The 19,104-nt window shown below is 46.4% G+C and overlaps 1 protein-coding gene across 3 annotated transcripts in view; it reads left to right on the top strand.

Annotated features, from left to right (window-relative positions):
- Window positions 1-19,104, top strand: part of FAM193A (family with sequence similarity 193 member A) — a 169,012-nt gene that overhangs the window by 61,243 nt on the left and 88,665 nt on the right. For all 3 annotated transcript variants that reach the window (XM_059065987.2, XM_067036816.1, XM_059065988.2), the window contains exon 2: window positions 11,361-11,606. In XM_059065987.2, coding sequence (XP_058921970.1) covers window positions 11,379-11,606 — 228 coding nt within the window. In that variant the 5' untranslated portion in view covers window positions 11,361-11,378. The remainder of the gene's footprint in view (window positions 1-11,360; window positions 11,607-19,104) is intronic.

Genomic DNA, 19,104 nt, shown 5'->3' with positions numbered 1-19,104 from the left:
TCTCTGTTCTATCTGTGTGTCTTTTTCCCCTCCTTTTCGACGTATTGTTGTCAAGACTGTTAACAGCCTACACAAAATGACTGGCTGCTGTGATTTTTCAGGTAGCTTCAGATTTATAAGGGGATGCAGAGTGCAGTCTGGGAAGTTAGTAGTACTCTGATGATCAATTTTTCATTTGACTGTGGTAGATTAGTCGTATTTTAAAGATTGGTGAAGAGAAATGTAAGAAATACATATTTCCAGAGCTGTAAGTCTTTTAACTGTCTGATTTGCTGCTATTAATAAATTCAAGTTATGTTTCTCTTCTGCCAAGTAGAACTTGAATGCAGCGACCTGAAGTATTTTGTACATATTTGAATGGGTGAATTGCTGAGCCGTCAGATGAAGGAGCAGTGAGTGTTGCTAAACTTGTCCTGGCGTCCTGAGGCTTACTTAGACATTTATTTTCTTCCAGATAAGTAGCATCAAAACATACAGTAGGGACTTCGCTGGTGGTCCAGTGGTTAAAGCTCCGTGCTTCCAATGCAGGGGATGCAGGTCAGGGAACTAAGATCCCACATGCCCCACAGCCAAAAAATAAAATAAAAACGATCCATTCTTTAAAAAAATAATAATAATAACAGTAATTATTCTTTACTAGACTTAAACATAACTACATTTGTAAAGGAAAGCCATGTTAATAACAGTTACATGCATAAAATCATTTTCTATAACCATGGTTCTGGCAGATAGCAAATACCACTTTTCCTCATTAGTTCACCGAACCACCCTATTTACTTCTGTAGACCCACTGGTGGTTAATAGCTGGGCCAATTCAGGAAGTTAACTTGCAGCAGTAAGAAAAAGTGGTTGCAGTTTTCTCCAGGCTTTCTGTATTTTTTTTTTTAACATAAAAACTGAAATGAAAAATCCTAAAGAAAACTCATTTTCACATTAACTATAAGAAGGATGCTATAATAATGTAATAATATGGAATCAATAATTAATGTTTATTGAATTTTATTGATTTAAAGGGAACAACTTTGACATCTATAAATTGCTAAATATTTACTCTGTAACATTGCATAAATTATAAATTACAAAGCATTAAATACTTCAGGGAATTTTGCACCTAACTCATGGTATGATTCTGTTAACAGTTTTTTTGTAACCAGTTAGAAGGGAACTTAAGTATTAATGTTAGTAATTATTTCCCAAGCAGTGCCACTTGCTCAGGGCATTTGCATGTGCTTTGGGGAAGCTGAGTTCAGGAAAGCAGCAGAAAGGATTGACCACACATGGAGTCGTCCCTGGACTTCAGCACAGGCAGCTAATAAAAGATTGTGTGTGAAATAAGGAAAGAAAAGTTGTAGTTGAAATAGGGAAGACAAAATGTGAATTACTGAGTTGGAGTAGTTTCAGTTCCTTCAGTGAGTATGTATTAGATGCCTTCTGTATTCTGGGTGCTTTATGGGACTTAATGTCTAATGAGAAGATGGACATGTGAAAGTATAAGAAAACCTGTGTAAGTATAAAGGTTTACAGGAGTTGGAGTGATTAGCTATGTGGTGGCTTGTATTGGCTGAGGAGGGAGCATGCTGGAGGAGTCTGGGATTCACAGAGAAAGAAGGATACCACAGTGGGGTTCAAAAGGATGCCTAACAGTTGCCTGGTTAAAGGAGGGGGCATTGGTGTTTTGGGGTGGGAAATGGCATGTACTAAAGCCCCGTAGTTGAATGGGGGCAGGGGTGTATTGGGTTGGCCAAAAAGTGACTTTGGTTTTTAAGTAAAAACAAGAGACACATTTTTCATTTTCACCAAGAACTTTATTGAACAACGTATTCACCCTCTTGTTCCACTACCTTCTGCCAGTTTTCAGGCAACTTCATAATTCCGTCTTCCCAAAACTTTTCATCATTTTGAGCAAAGAACTGTTCCAGGTACCTTTTACAGTCTTCCAGGGAATTGAAATTTTTTCCATTAAGAGAATTTTGTAGAGACCAAAATAAATGGAAATCTGAAGGTGCAATGTCTGGTGAATACGGCGGATGAATCCGAACTTCCCAGCCAAGCTGTAACAGTTTTTGCCTGGTCATCAAAGGAACATGCGGTCTTGCATTACCCTGATGAAAGATTATGCGTTTTCTGTTGACTAATTCTGGATGCTTTTCATCGAGTGCTGTTTTCAGCTGGTCTAAGTGGGAGCAGTACTCCTTGGAATTAATCGTTTGGTTTTCCAGAAGCAGCTCATAATAGAGGGCTCCCTTCCAATTCCACCATATACACAACATCACCGTCTTTGGATGCAGACCGGCCTTTGGTGTGGTTGGTGCTGATTCATTTCGCTTGCCCCACGATCTCTTCCATTCCACGTTATTGTACAGTATCCACTTTTCATCACCTGTCACAATTTGTTTTAAAAATGGAACATTTTCATTACGTTTAAGTAGAGAATCGCATGTGGAAATACTGTCAAGAAGGGTTTTTTTTTTGCTTAACTTACGTGGAACCCAAACATCACATCAAAGTGATGAACATAACCAAGCTGGTGCGGATGATTTTCAGCGCTGGATGTGGATATTTTGAGTACGTCGGCTCTCACGCACATGGTGTACTGTTGATTGTTCTCAGTTAATGTCTCGATTTGATCGCTGTCAACTTCAACTGGTCTACCCGACCGTGGAGCATCATCCAGCGAGAAATCTCTAGCACGGAACTTCGCAGACCACTTTTGACACGTTTGTTTGTTTGTTTGTTTTTGCGGTACGCGGGCCTCTCACTGCCGTGGCCTCTCCCGTTGCGGAGCTCAGGCTCAGGACGCGCAGGCTCAGCGGCCATGGCCCACGGGCCCAGCCGCTCCGCGGCACGTGGGATCTTCCCGGACCGGGGCACGAACCCGCGTCCCCTGCATCGGCAGGCGGACTCCCAACCACTGAGCCACCAGGGAAGCCCCTTTTGACACGTTTGGTCAGTCACAGCGCCTTCTCCATACACCGCACAAATCTCTTTTTTTTGCGTTTCAGTTGGCGTTTTTACCTTTCTTGAAATCATAAAGCATAATATGCCAAAAATGTTGCTTTTTTTCTTTCATCTTCAATATTAAAATAGCTACACAAAAATTCACCCGTTTTGATAAGTCTTTTAAAAAAAATGCATGCTGATATGACAGCTGTCACATAGAGTCTAACAACGTTTCGAATGAAGTTGAAGACAACTAAGTGCTACTCGAGCCATCTTATGGAAAAAACTGAAGTAACCTTTTGGCCCACCGGTGGAATTGGAAGAAATTTCATCTGGGTAATGAGGCAGAGACTCAGTGATCATACTTGATCCTTTTCAGCGGTAGGAGCTGCTGGAGGGTTCAAAGCAGAGGAATGTTCTGGTCACGTGTGCAGTGTGTGAGGTGACTCTGCAAGGGGCAAAGGATGTGTGGAAGGCAGACAGGCCTGCAGGCCGGGGACCAGTCAGGAGGAGATAATCATGTTGTGTTCTAGGCAGGAGGTGATAATGCAGTGAAAACAGGCACATTTGTGTGTTGTGTACGGGAGAGTCCTGGCTCCAGCCCTCCCTGGCTGTGTGAGCTGAGATGTGCCATTATCACCTGCGAAGCTGTGGCTTTTTAGTGTCTTTAAATGCCCTAAAATGCCATGTTTTCTTTTTGTCTATAAGAAGTTTACCTGTAAGGTCTTTAAAGAGTAAGTCTGAGTTTTTCATGTTGAATTTGGAATTTCTTTTGGAAATTACTTTCAGAGCTAGAGTATAAGGTTCGTAAGAAAGTGAATACTTGTGATTTGGTACACACAAATGCTGGCCACAAATGATAGCTTTTACCTGAGAGTAGAAAATCAATTTACTCAGAAAAGGTAAAATATTTTACATTGTAGGTGTAGGGACTCAGTTGTAGTGTATTTTCAAGTTTTTTTTAGCAGTATGACCGTTTGAGGAATATGTACATGCTCTTAGGGAAAAATTTCTTGGTTACCTTAGTCCCTTACTTTAATATGTATACATTTTATATATTTGTATAAATACATTTTCTCTGTGTCTGTAGGATTTGGGGGAAAGCACTTGTTTGGTTATGTGCATTCTGGTACATTTTTTAAAATTGATATTTTGATCAGTGTAATTGGATTGGATTTATCCTCCTACCTTAACTAAATGAAGGACATAAACATCCCAGTTTTCCAACATTGGACAATAGACAGTGCAGGACCATGATCCCTGAGTGAAGATAAGCTAGTTGAGCCCTAGGATTGGCCAAACTTACTACCTGGAAAGAGTTTTCAGGCCATGGTTCAAAGAAGAAGGAGGAGTAGCCCAAACAGAGTTGAGGGGGCCGAGTTGAGAATTTGGGGAGGCCAAAGTGAATCTGCAGAGCAGAATACCAGAGGAGAGAGAGAGCTGCAAAGAGAAAAATAGAGCTCTGGAGACACACGGGGTTCCCCTCAAATCTTCATGTGGGTACTGATGAGGACATGCGTATGTGGAAACTCAGCACAGGAAAAGAGCCCTGGGAGTGAGTAGTAGAACAATTCTTGGAGCTCATATAGGGTCCCAGATAGTTAGTGTTCCCAGCAGTCAGTGTGTGCTCCCAATGGTGTTGCCTCAATAGTGGGGAAGATTACAGGTGCTCTGATCCTGCCTCCCAGAGCTTACAGGTGAGCCTTCAAAGAACCAGACTCTTCCCAAATAACCTAACCATGGCCCACAACAAAGCTCAGAAATGTTTGAAGGAATAAAATAATACCTGACACCTCTAACAGGGTAAAAAAACTGTTATCTAGACAAAAACCACGAGGCAAAGAAAGAAGCAAGCAAATATAGCCTAGTCCACAATGAGGAGCAAAATCAATTAAGAGAAACAGACTCAGAAGTGACACATATGATAGAATTACCAGATAAGGACAGTTGTTATGGCTATATTGCTGTTGAATGTTCTCCACATTCAAGCAGATAGAGGAAAGCATGAGTGTGTTAAGAAGAAACATAGAATATAAGAAAACCCAGATGAATATCTTGAGTTGCAAACCACAGTCTGTGATTAAAAAACATTATGTGAAGATTAGCAACAGATTAGACACTATAGAAGAAAAGATTAGTGAATTTGAAGAACTAGCAATAGAAACTACCCAAAAAGAACCATGAGGGAGTTGAAGATTGAAATTTTTTAAAAATTAAAAAGAACAGAGCATCAGTGAGTTGTGAAACAACTTCGAATAACAACATACTGTATGTATGTTGAAAGAAAGAAAGAAAGAAAGAAAGAAAGAAAGAGAGTGGAGATGAGGAATAAAAATTTATATATTTAAAGGAATAATGGCTGAAAAATGTTCAAGTTTGATGAAAACTCTTAAGCCACAAATCCCAGAAGTTCAAAAAGCCTCAGTCAAGCACAAGAAACATGAAGAAAACTGCACCCAGTCACATCATAATTTTATAATGCTGAAAATAGTGATTAAAAGAAAACTTAAATGATAAGACTAATAGCAGACTTCTCATGGGAAATAGTACAAGCCAGAGGATAGAAGGAGGACTGCTTTAACATAGTAAAAGGAAGAAGAACACAACCTAGGATTCTAAACCAGAAAAAATGTTTCCAAAATGAAAATGAAAAAAAAAAAAAGAAAATGAGATCAAGACTTTTCATACATAAATAGCTGAAAGAATTCATGACCAGGTGATCTTCATCACAGGAAATGTTAAAGGAAGGCCTCAGGCAGAAGAAAAATGACACCAGATGGAAATCTGAATCTTTACAAACAAATGGAGAGCACTGGAAATTGTAAATATACGGGTAAATATTTTTTTTAATTACTTTAAAATATAATTTTGTCTGGAGCAAAAATAACAATGAGTTATGGGGCTTTTAGGTAGAGTTAAAGGTATGACAACAATAGCATAAAGAAGACTAGGAGATGGGAAACATAAGGTGATTATACATTTTGTGATAAAGTTTTATTTGATTGTTGATTGTGACAAGGTAAAATGTATACTGTACACACTAAAGCAGCCAATTCAAAAAGAAAAGAGGTATAGCTCACAAGCCAACAAAAGAGATAAAATAGGATCACAAAAAATTATTCAAATTTTTAAGGCTAAAAAAGAAGAAAAAGGAAACAAAAAAATGAATCAATAGGAAAATAAAGAATACGATGGTAGATGTAAAAAACCCAATCATATCAATAACTGTATTTAACATAAATGGTCTAAATATCCCAGTTTTAAAAGATTGTGAGATTGGAGCAAAAACAAGACACAACTGTATGCTTTCTGCAGGTAACTTGCTTTAAATATAAAGACTCAGGTAAGCTAAAAGTTAAGTCATAGATAGACTTCCCTGGCGGTCCAGTGGTTAAGACGCCGAGCTTCCGTTGCAGGGGGCACGGGTTTGATCCCTGGTGGGGGAACTAAGATCCCGCATGCCCTGTGGTGCAGCCAAAAAAAAGGTTATAAAGAAAGATGTGCATTGCTTATGTGAAAAGAAAGCTGGAGTGTCTATACTAGTGCCAGACAAATCAATACAGGAGCAAAGAATAAAGAATGTTACTGGGGTAAAAACAGTCGACGTCATACTGATACCAGGGGTCAGTTCATCAAGAGGACATAACAGTCCTGGACTTTTTTTTTTTTTTTTTTTGGTGGTACACGGGCCTCTCACTGTTGTGGCCTCTCCCGTTGTGGAGCACAGGCTCCAGACGCGCAGGCTCAGCGGCCACGGCTCACGGGCCCAGGTGCTCCGCAGCACGTGGGATCCTCCCAGACCGGGGCATGAACCCGTGTCCCCTGCATCGGCAGGTGGATTCTCAACCACTGCGCCACCAGGGAAGCCCAGTCCTGAACATTTTTGAACCTAATAACGAAGCTTCAAAATATATGGAGGAAAAATTGATAGAACTTCAAGGAAAAATAGACAAATCATAATTGTGTTTGGAGATTTAAATACCTCTTTCCATAATTGATAGGAAAGGTAAATAGAAAATCAGTGAAGTTATAGAAGACTTGAATGACACCATTGGCCAACATGACCAAACAGACATTTATAGTACACTCTACCCAACAACAGCAGCATACATACACATTCTTTTAAGTAAACATTGAACATTTACTAAAATAGACCATATTCTGGGCCATAAAATAGTATTGATAAATTTGGTATAATTAAAATAGTACAAAATATCCTCTCTGACTGCAATGGGATTATATTTGAAAAAATCAGTAACAGAAAGATATTTAGAAAACTACGAATATTTGGAAACTAAACCACTCTTTAAACAACCCATGAGTCAAAGAAGAAATCAAGAGGGAAATTAGAAAGTATTTTGAACTGAATGAGAATGAGAACACAACACATCAGAACTTGTAAAATGCTACCAAAGCAGTGCTTAACTAGGGAAATTTACAGCATTAACCACCTTTTTATACAAGAGAAAGGGCTTGATGACCTATGCTTCCACCTTAAGAAAATAGAAGATGAAGGAGCCACTTATACCCAAAGTAACTCAAAGAAATGAAGTAATAAACATAAAAGCAAAAGTCACTGAAAGAAAAACTTTTAATATGGAAAAATCCGTGAAACCAAAAGCTGATTATTTTAAGAATAATAAAATTGATAAACCTTGAGCCAGGCCAAAAGTTTGAATAGATATTGCATAAGCCTGTGAAAAGATATTTAACGTATTATTAGGGAAACCACATTGAGACAATACTATACACATTACAGTGGCTACAATTTAAAAACTTATTGATGAGGATGTAGGTTAACCGGAACTCTTTAACACTGCTCTTTGGGAGAAGTTTGGCAATTTCGTCTTCTTTTTTTTTTTTTTGGCTGTGCCACATGGCATGTGGGATCTCAGTTCCCCGACCAGGGATTGAACCCAGGCCCTTGGCAGTGAAAGCACGGAGTCCTAACCGCTGCACCGCCAGGAAAGTCCTGGCATTTTCTTAAAAGTTAGACAACCCAGTCATTCTATTCCTTGGTATTTATGCAAGAGAAACAAAAACACGTGTTCACAGCAAGATTTATACATGAACGTTCGTAGCCACTATTATGTGTAATAGCTGAAAACTGGAAATAACCTGAATGCTTCCAAACAGCAGAATGGGCAAGCAAAATAAATAAATAAATGAAAATTAAGCGGGGTGGCGGCGGAGAACGGATGAGCAAGTTGTGGCTCACCCACACAATGGACTAAAAAAGAACAGACTTGTGAATGGAATCATCTCCAGGTAATGATACTCAGTGAAAGAAGCCAGGCAGAAGAGAATGTGTTGTGTGACATCATTTATAAGCAATTCTAGAAGTTGCCCAGTAATCTGCAGAGACAGAACTCAGTCCAGTGGTGGCCTCTGAAGGGTGGGGGGAAGAGGCAGCGGGGAGAAGGAGGGAGCAGAGGGCCTCCTGGAACCTTGGGGGTTAGGACGATGTCTCTTAACTTGGTTGTTGCGTGGTTTCACGCGTGTGTTCACGTGTCCGAACTATTCACATCCCATACTTTAGATCTTTTCAGCTTATCGTTCCTCAGTTATACTTCAGTGCAGCTGTAAAATGTTTTTACGAGAACCAGTGGGACTTCTATCTTCTGTCTACCAGTGTCCCTCACGTTTAATCACGGGAGAGTGACCGCGTGGCAAGCGCTAGTATGTGGTTAGCTCGAGGTGCAGTCAGGCTTTGCTGTTGTGTGAGCGCGTCACTTGCTTCGTCTGAAAGGGGATCGCAGAGTAGAGCGTCTCCTCCCTGAGAGGCCTCGCTTCCTCCCTGAGCATGGTGGTCGAGCATCGAGAAGTTTGACCTCTGTTCAGGACACTGGCTGCTCGCCCTCCGTGGATCACCCCGTCTGGCTCTGGCTTTACAGACCCCAAATTGCATATCCAGCTGCACCCCTCCGGTGGCTACTCTAGCGGGTGTCGTGCTCCACGCTGTCTGGGTGGCTGGTGCACACTTCGACCGCACAGCAGCCAAAGCCAACCCTTGCTCCTTCCGCCGCTGCATCCTGTCCCGCGTTGCTGGTGGGTCCACTGCCCGGGCGGGCGAGCCCCCGAGTCTGACCGCTCTGCTCCTCCAGGGCCGCCTGCACCTGGAACTGCCTCACGTGTGGTCACCTCCCCAGGGTCCATTGTTCACACAACAGGTTTTCCCTGTAAGATGAAAATTGGGTCACGCCATCCCCTTCTGAGCATCTTCAGCCCCTCACAGGGCCCGAGCTTCAGCCTCCGGCCTTCGTCTTGCCCGGGGCAGGCCCGCGTCTGCAGCTGTTCTCCTGCACCAGCGCTCCTCTCCAGGATCTTCGTGCAGCTGTTTCCCGTTTGTTTTTCCCTAGCACTTGGGTCTCAGCTTAGCTTGGCTCTCATTGAAGCCATGCTTTCCTGCTGGGCCCACTCTGCACCCTTGGAGACTTCATTTCTTCATCTTGGTGGAGGAGCGCTTACTGCCATGGGATGTTGGCTGGTTCTGTCTGTGCTTGTCTGGTGTCCCTCTGGGACCAGCAGGACCCACGCATCTGACCTGTAAGGATGCCTGGCATGCGGTCTGTTTCCAATACCTGTGGCCGAGGTCCTCCTCACCTCGGAGCTGTTCCACACACGCAGTCCGCAACGTGTGGACTGTCTGGCCTCTCTCCTCTCCCCCGACGTCGGGCTCCTCGGCCGTCCTGTGGTCTCTGCCTTCACAGTGGCTTCACCCCGGTCTCCCGGGCCCCTTCCTTTCTGCCATCGCTTCTCTTCTCCACGCGCATCCTGTTTCCCCGTTAGGACACGAGCGAGGCCAGGCCATGCCTGGCTCCCTGCCCCCTTCCCCTCCTTCTCTGCCCCGGGGCCCTGTACTTGCTCTCAGGTGTCTGTGCGGCATCCACCAGCCCCACGCTTCAGACGTCTCCTCAAGGAGGCCCTTGATGGCCACGGTGAATGAAGGGTCTCGTCCCCGGCCCCAGACACTTTTTCTTGTACCTTCTCTCCTTCTCAGTTACCCTTGTCTAATGTTCTGAATTACCTCCCTCACGGCAGGGATTTCTGTTTTATTCACCACTGTGTCTCCAGTGCCTGGGCCAGTGCCTTGGCACACGGTGGGCTTCCGGTAAACACTGGATGGATGGACGGATGGACAGACAGACAGATGAGTGGATAATGAACTGGGTGCTCGCAAGACAGTTCTGGCTCTTAACATTATGATTTCTGCTCGGGGACCTTTCTAACCTTGGGGCCCATTATCTCCTGCTCTGGGGAAGCAAGGCAGCCTAGAGAGGTTTGAAGGCTGTGGCTGTTCTGTCAGTGACAGGCTTCTTGGATTTGTTGGGACAGAGAAAGACAGCTACTTCCATGGGACGTAGCACTCAGTTCTCTTCCCTCGCACCCCAGACATTCAGATGGCCGCTGAGCTGGGTTTGGTTAAATCCGGGGAACCCTGTGGATGTGACAGGTGTAAGCAGTTTTGATCACTGGTTTATGAAAGCAGTGCCTTAGTGGTGCTGTCACTCATTCTTTTTTTTTTTTTTTTAATTTATTTATTTTTGGCTGTGTTGGGTCTTTCTTGCTATGCGCGGGCTCTCTCTAGTTGCAGTGAGCGGGGGCCACTCCTCATGGCAGTGTGCGGGCTTCTCATTGCAGTGGCTTCTCTTGTTGCGGAGCACGGGCTCCAGGCTCGCAGGCCTCAGTAGTTGGCAGCACACGCGTTCAGTAGTTGCGGCACATGGGCTCTAGGGCACGCAGGCTCAGTAGTTGTGGCACGCACGGGCTCAGTTGCTCCGTGGCATGTGGGATCTTCCTGGACCAGGGATCGAACTTGTGTCCCCTGCATTGGCGGGTGGATTCCTAAGCACTGCGCCACCAGGGAAGTCCCGTTATTCATTCTTTTAATCACTCATTTATTCATTTATCCATTCAGCCCCCTCGTTTAAGCACCTGATACCTGGTCATTCCAGGCTTTGATAATGGAGCCTGGGGCCCATTTGAGAGCACTCTGTCAGCTGTGGCACCAGTCGTGTACATGCTTCTACGTAGTCCGGTAACAAGCATAGCCAATGGCCTGTGCGAGCCTGGGTACAGGCAGACAGGGAGAGAGCCATGGGCTGAGGGAAGAGCTGGGCTGCTGGCTGGGCAGGGCTGGGGGAGCATCTGGGCAGCGTTCCAGCCAGAACAGGCTTGGCCTGGGTCCTGGTGCACCTTCCCACCTGATGGGTTCACGGTAGGGGTACTCCCGATGGGAGAGAGGCCTGGGGGTCCTGACAGCCCCATCCCGTGGGTACTCTGGCTTCCCTGCTCACCTGTTGCCCAGGTGTCCCTCTCTCGAATCTATCTTCAGGATTTTCAGGATGATTTCTCTACGGTGCAGGCAACCCTTCTTGGGCTCATGTTTTGAAAATACAAATTTTTTTTTTCTGTTCCAGACGCCTTTTAATTTTGGCATGAATCATAGAACAGCACCCTACCCCGCTGGGGATTACTGTCTTCTGTGCAGAAGCGAGCGGAAAGACTCTTCGTTCTTAGAGAGTGGAGTCAAGAGCGCGAGCAAGCCGGCCCTGTCCGTGTCGCCCAAGGGCAGCAGCGTGCTGCGCCTGCCGCTGTGGGTGTGCCCGGACTGCCGGCGCACGGTGGAGAAGGAGGAGCGCCACAGCAGCCTCGACCAGCCGGCGGTGAGTGCCCGGCTCACAGGAGCTAACTGGGTGGTGAGATGACTCCCGTGGGTCTGCCTTCTGGAAGGAGCTCCCTCCCGCGCCATCTCCTCGGCCCTGGCTCCAGCGGCCGGGGTCCCCGCCACCTTGCCTGGTGACACCTGTAGTCAGGAGGAAGGGCCCTGCCCTCCTTGGTCAGACAGCTCCGTCAGCAAGCTTGGGGGGCCCGAAGGGTGGGTTTTGGCTTTTTAAGTCTGCTCTCAGGATGTCTTTGTCAGTGTAGTTTGGTGAAAAGCTAGAGGCGTTCGTGTGCTTATTAGTTCTAGGCAATTCCATGTGCTGCTAACTCGACTGCACTTCTTTCCCAGATGCAATTCTCGAGTTGGACTCCCCCCCCCCGCCCCCTCCCCCCTTTTTCCCTTGATTTCATGCCTCAGCTGAACGAGGCCTTCTTGAGAAACATCAGGATCTTTAGCCCAGATGGTGTCTTCATGGGCCCTGGTTCCGAAAGGGCTTTCAAACCAGCTCTTTGGGTTCTGGAAGGAGTTGGCTTTTGTAGCCATTTGAGGCCCCACATTCTAGGGCTCTTCTGTTCCTTTGATTTCTGCTTGATGATTGTTTCCGGAGCTGTTGTCTTTCTGCTAATGCCACTCTGCACGTGGCCGATGACAGCGGCCCTCAGCTCCACACCCTGTGTCCTGACCTGGGACTGCTTTGCACTCTGGTCTCCAGCAGTCGGCTGCCCCTTCACCTGAGCCTCCTGCTGCCCGCCACCGAGCCAGTGACTTCTGTTTTAGGGTTTCCTTGAAGGCAGCACCTCAGCTCATGTGCCAGTCTCTATAGTAGTGCTTTAGAAGCTAAAACTCAGAATCTGTTGTTTATCAACATAGAAATTTACTTCCCGCTCAGCCTCTTCCCACACACCCCTTTTCCTGCTCTGTTCTCCTCCTTAGCACTTCTTTCCAATATACTGTGTGTTTTACGTATTCATTTTGTTTGTCTTTTTCCTTCATTGGACTATACACTCCAAGAGGGCGGCTCTTCTTGTGTATTTTCTTACCAAGAACAGTGCTAGCCTGGCATATTTTAGGTACCCCAAATATTTGAATTGATGAATAAATAAACGAATGAACACAGAAATGGATAAATGTGGAATTAGGGATTAAAAAGATGGCATAGTCGATCTTAAGTTTTTTCACCCTCAGATCTTTGTGCTTTTATCATTTTATTTTACTTTTGTTTTCTTTCTGTGTCCACGTAAACTATTTGGTCTTTTTCCCCTTTTTTAATGGAAGGCTCTTTAGCTTACTGATGTTCATTTGTTCCCTGTTCACTTCCAGTCAGCATTCCTAAGTCTTCCCCCGGCTAACGCATTGCCTTTGCTTCCTAAATTTTACTGTCTTTTCTTCCTGTGTCCAGTCCTGCTCTTGCGTTTTGGCCTGACTGTGCCTTCGGGAGGAGGGTTGCTGTTGCTCATCCTGGTTTTGGAGGCAAGCGAAAATGCCTGTCATTTCCCATAACTAGTCTTGCCACAAGGGCAGTCTCGTTTCCTGACTCCCACTTTGTCCTGGATAATGGATCGACACACGAGGCTTCCTCTCCTCATCAAAAAAGTGACCCCAGGGACCCCAGAGGTGTAATGTTGACCTGTGTTTGTAGACTTAAACCTTCTGTTGCTTTTGTAGAGTTGGCCTCTTTGCTCAAGCTGCTTAAAATTGCTGAACTTGTTAAAATAATGAGATATAATGTACATCTAGTAAAATTCACTCATTTTAAAGTGTATGTAGTTCACTGGGTTTTGACAGATTTATACAGTTCTGTAAAAACCACTACCACGGTTAAGATACAGAACCCCCAAGTGTTCCCTTGTTTACCTTGGTAGGCAACCCTTCCCCTCCTCCCAAGCCCTCGTAATAACCACGGACGTGATTTTTGTCCCCGTGGATTTGCTTTTTCTGGAGTGTCACATAGACTTCTTTACCTTGGCGTCCTGCTTTGACAGTTGTGCGCCAGCAGTTTGTTCCTTTTTCTTGCCGAATAAACTGTAGAGGTATACATACCACAGTTTGTTTCCCTGTTCGCCGTTGATGGATGTTTCTGTTGTTTCCAGATTTGGACTGTTCTGCGTCAAGCTGTTGTGAACGTTCTTGTACATGTCTTTCCGTGGACGTGCTTTTTACACGTCGCTGGAGCGATTTGCTCACGTTTGGTTGAGAACTTTGCGTCTGTGCTTGTGAAGAGGGTCTGCTCATGGAGGCTCATTAAAGTCTTCTTGTCTTTTATGTCTTTCAGGGCCTCGTAAAGTGAGTTGAGATGTGTTCCTGCTCCTCCTCTTTTCTGGAAGAGTTTGTGTAGTGTTGCTGTTGCTTCTTCCTTCAGTGTTGTTGCTCCTTGCTCTTGCTGGGGGCAGTGCCAGGCAGCACGTGCAGAGGCAGGGGGCCTGCTCGGGCAGTCTGAGGGGCCCCGCGGCTGCTGTGGCTCTGCACTCGTGGCCCACAGACCCGTCCCTCTGGCGGCGGCTGCTCCTCTGCTTGTGCAGGCCGGGGGTGGGGCTCGGGCGGGCCGTCTCTCTGCACATTCTGCCCGCGCTGGGTGCCGGCGGCGAGAGCCTCCTGCCTGGTGCTTCCTCGGTTCCCCTGTCCGGCCCGAACCTCGGGCGGTCCTGTGCCTGGGCTTCGGGGTGCAGCTTTCCTGGTGATCCTGCCCCTGCCGCGTGGCAGCCAGACTCTGCCGGCATCTGAAGGGGCCTCGGGGTGTGGCCCGTGCTTGCGTCCGTGTGGGTCCGGGGCCTGTGTCTCCTGGAGGGCTCGGTCCCCTCTTCCCGGTGGGTCAGCCTGGGCCTCGGGTGGAGGCCGCCCGCCAGCCCGGCAGTGAAGGCTTCTGCTTGCTCCCGGAGAAGGGCCCGGCCAGGCACGTCCCACCGGCCACACCCAGCCTTTGAGAACTTGTCACACGCTGAGCTGTGTCCTCCGACCCACTCGTGGCCGCCTGCCTTCCTCGCCTTGTCCCCAGAGGGCCTGTGACGCTTGTCCAGTTCAGCTGGCCCTTCGTGCTGTCTGGAGGCCCAGAGTTGTAAGCCTGCGTGTTGTCCTGCTGTCTCTGATCGTCGGGGTCAGGGCTCTGCGCACGGACAGCGGAGCTGGAGCTGAGTGGCTCTCTGGCAGATGCGCGTTCTGTTACTGGAAGTCGTGGTGGGGCGCTGACGTTTCTCCCTGCTCTGTGCCTCCCGGCTCCACGTTGCCCGTTTCTCCAGAGGCCTCGTCTTCTGTGCCTAGACCTTGTCCTGCGCGTACACCTAAGAGGACTTTGGTTCGCACATCCGACTGGACCCTGTCTTTCTAGGTCACTTGCCTGAGTGTCCTCCGTTGCCGTAGTTCCTGGACCTCCTCTGTCCCTTTCCCACCGTCAGGTGCCTCTGACCTCACTGTCATTTCTCTCTTGGAAAGCCACCTAACTTGTTTGCCTGGGGCCTGGTTCAGTGCTGCCCCTGCCTGGCAGGACGGGACTGGAGAAAAGGCCCGCTGGGGTACTGCTTCCCCACTGCGAGGTGCCAGGTCACGGAAGGGCGTCCGGCGTGTCGCCCTGGCTTTGTCGCTGTGCCCCCAGATGCAGAGACGGAGCACACCCTTCCTTCTCCGCTCTTCCCAAGCACCCCCCACCCACTTGCCCTGCTTGGCTGGTCTCCCACCCCTGTGGCTGAGGGAAGTCGCCTCCCAGGTGCCCAGCTGTCTCCATCCTCTCCAGGGCCTTGTTGCTTTTGCTGTTCTTTCCCTCTCTTTGCTCCTGTCCGGCTCGTGCCCAGCAGAGTGCAGATGCTCTAGAGTCGTCTGCCTCTGGCCTCGCCCCCCTCCTGCTGTCACTGTCTCCTCCTGCTCCCTTCACAGGCAGGCATGTCTCTGGGTAACTTTTAAACTTCTGGTTCCGTTTCTTTAAGTGATAAGAGGTTTTCCATTTCTATTGGAGTGAGTCGTGGTAAATTATATTCTTAGAAATTGTCGATTTTGGGTGTGAAGTTGTGTGTGGATGGTCTGTTTTCAATTCCTACCATACCTGTAGGTACAGCTCTTTTCATTCCTCATATTTGTGCTTTTTCTTTCTTTTTTTACCCAGTCTTTCTAGAAGTGTGTTGATTTTGTCTTTTCAAAGAACTTTAAAAAAATTTTTTAAATCTCTCTTTCCCTTTGTCTATTTAATTAATTACTGCTGTGTGTGTGCGCGCGCGTGTGTGTGCATGTCTCTGTGTGTGTGTGCGCGTGCGCACGCACGCAGCAGTAGTTGATTGGTTAAGGCTGTGGTGCCTCTGATAGGTGGTGCGGGGTCCATCCCTCTACCTTGTCTCCTCACCGTCCTGTCTGTCTTCCCAGAGGCTCGCTTGCGGGCGGGTTCTTGTTTATCCCTCCGCAGATGTTCTGTTGTGTTCAGTGTGCTGACAGGTGGTGATGGCCGGCACCACAGGGTCCCGGATTACAGACAGACGCTGTCAGTACGTCGAGACACGTGGTTCTCCCAGTTTCTTGTTCTTGGGAGCAGGGTACAGATGCCGTGACAAGGCGGGGTGCGTGTCAGTGAGGGGGGGCTCTCCATTTCCTAGGCCTCTTCTCAGGGCTGCAGACAAGCGTCTGGGGAGCCTGAGCTTGGTGCCGGCTGCTCTGGGAGCTGCATTCCTGTGCTTGTCTCACCCCAGAGACCTGGCGGGAACCTGGCCTTGCTCAGCCCGCCTGCTGGGGGAGGGTGGGAGACCGCCTGGTGCCGCCCACCGATTGCCAGGCCCCCTTCACCGCGCAGCCCTGCCGAGGCCAGCACAAGTCTCGTTCCCTCTTCTTTCTCCGCGGCCACTCTTCGGTCTCCCTGCATGCAGTTCTTCTCGTCGGTTTTTCTGACTCTGCCCTGATGTGTGCTGGAAACCTCTAATTACTGCTCTGGATTTTGAATCGCTAGTTGTATTGGCTCAATTGTAAGTGTTACCCAATTTTGATTATTTCCGTTTTTAACCGTAAATTGTTTTGAAGTATCTGTAAATATCCAAACATATATCTCTCAGATCACCTTTAATCATATTGACTTTTAATTTAATGCTGTTACAGCTGGAGATCATGGCATGTATTACAGTGACTCCTTTTATCAGTCAGTTATACTAATATGTGGTTAGGTTTTTACAGGAAGTTCCATGTGTGCTTGAACATGTTTTCTCAGCGTTTAGGTGGAGGACTCCGTGTGCTCCCATTAGATCAGCCCCTTGTTAACTGTGTTCTTAGATCCTTTTGTGTTCTTAACTAATTTTGTTGCGCTTAATCTGTTGATTTCTGAGTAAGGTCAGTTAACACCTCTCACTGTGCCTGTGTATTTGTCCTTTTTTCTAGTAAATGTTTCCATTTTTGCTCTCTAGGTTTTAAGGCTCTGCTGGATGAATACAGGTTGAATGATTGAATCTCAGTACGTTGTTCCTTGGTTGTGGTGGCCCCTCCTCAGGGCTTTTTGTTTACTGTTTGTACAGGTAGATGCGCCCTCTCCCTCCCTTCCTTCCTCTCGTTTTGGTAGCCTCTTGTTCTCATTTGCTCTGTGTTGCATCTTGTAAGTATCCTTGTGCAGTCAGCATAGAAGTGTACTCAAATTGGTCTCCTTTGAGAAGCTACTCATTTATTTTTTTATGGAGGTAAAGTTGATGCACAGTAAGTTTCAGGTGTACAACATAGTGACTCACAATTCCTAAAGTTTATATACTCCACTTATAGTTAGTATAAAATATTGGCTATATTCCCTGTGCTGTATGGTATATCCTTATATCCTTGTTGCTTATCTGTTTTATACATAGTAGTTTGTATCTTTTAAATCCCTTCCCCTCCCTTGCCCCTCCCCCTTCCCTCTGCTCACGGACAGCTACTAGTTGGCTCTCTCTGTCCCTCTGCTCTGTTACACTCTCAGTAGCTCTGTTACTCTCAGTAGCTCTGTTACTCTCAGTAGCTCTGTTACACTCTGAGTAGTTCTGTTACACTCTCAGTAGCTCTGTTACACTCAGTAGCTCTGTTACACTCTCAGTAGTTCTGTTACTCTCAGTAGCTCTGTTACTCTCAGTAGCTCTGTTACACTCTCAGTAGTTCTGTTACACTCTCAGTAGCTCTGTTACACTATCAGTAGCTCTGTTACTCTCAGTAGCTCTGTTACACTCAGTAGCTCTGTTACACTCTCAGTAGCTCTGTTACACTCTCAGTAGTTCTGTTACACTCAGTAGTTCTGTTACACTCTCAGTAGTTCTGTTACACTCTCAGTAGCTCTGTTACACTCTCAGTAGTTCTGTTACTCTCAGTAGCTCTGTTACTCTCAGTAGCTCTGTTACACTCTCAGTAGTTCTGTTACTCTCAGTAGCTCTGTTACACTCAGTAGCTCTGTTACACTCTCAGTAGTTCTGTTACTCTCAGTAGCTCTGTTACTCTCAGTAGCTCTGTTACACTCTCAGTAGCTCTGTTACTCTCAGTAGCTCTGTTACTCTCAGTAGCTCTGTTACACTCAGTAGCTCTGTTACACTCTCAGTAGTTCTGTTACACTCTCAGTAGCTCTGTTACTCTCAGTAGCTCTGTTACTCTCAGTAGCTCTGTTACTCTCAGTAGCTCTGTTACACTCTCAGTAGCTCTGTTACTCTCAGTAGCTCTGTTACACTCAGTAGCTCTTTTACTCTCAGTAGCTCTGTTACACTCAGTAGCTCTGTTACACTCTCAGTAGCTCTGTTACACTCACTCAGTAGCTCTGTTACTCTCAGTAGCTCTGTTACTCTCAGTAGCTCTGTTACTCTCAGTAGCTCTGTTACACTCAGTAGCTCTTTTACTCTCAGTAGCTCTGTTACACTCAGTAGCTCTGTTACACTCTCAGTAGCTCTGTTACACTCAGTAGCTCTGTTACTCTCAGTAGCTCTGTTACTCTCAGTAGCTCTGTTACACTCTCAGTAGTTCTGTTACTTTCAGTAGCTCTGTTACACTCTCAGTAGTTCTGTTTTTCAGTTCCACGCATAGGTGATAGCAGGCAGTGTTTGTCATTTTCTGACTTATCTCACTCAGCATAGTGCCCTCCAGGTCCATCCATGCTGTTGCAAATGCAAACTTTCTTTTTCTTTAGTGGCTAAGTAGTATTCCATTGTATACACGTATATCTACATACTGCAGGCTCTTTATCCAGTGTCTGTCGATGGACACGGCTTGCTTCCTTGTCTTGGCTGTTGTCAATAGTGCTGCTATAAACATTGGGGTGCACGTGTCTTTCCAAATTAGTGTTTTCACTTTCTTCAGCTACTACCTACCCGGGAGTGGCATTGCTGGATTGTATGGTAGTTCTATTTTTTGTTTTTTGAGGAACCTCCACATTGTTTCCCACAGAGACTGCACCAATTTGCGTTCCCACCAAGTGCACAAGGATTCCCTTTTCTCCACATCCTCACCAGTGGTTGTTATTTGTGGCCTTTTTGAGAAGATCATTCTGACAGGTGTGACGTGATATCTCATTGTGGTTTTGATTTGCATTTGAGAAGCTA

The sequence above is a fragment of the Kogia breviceps genome, chromosome 6, assembly GCF_026419965.1.
Source record: "Kogia breviceps isolate mKogBre1 chromosome 6, mKogBre1 haplotype 1, whole genome shotgun sequence".
Lineage (NCBI taxonomy): Eukaryota > Metazoa > Chordata > Mammalia > Artiodactyla > Physeteridae > Kogia > Kogia breviceps.
This window is presented reverse-complemented; position numbering and strand designations above follow the sequence as displayed.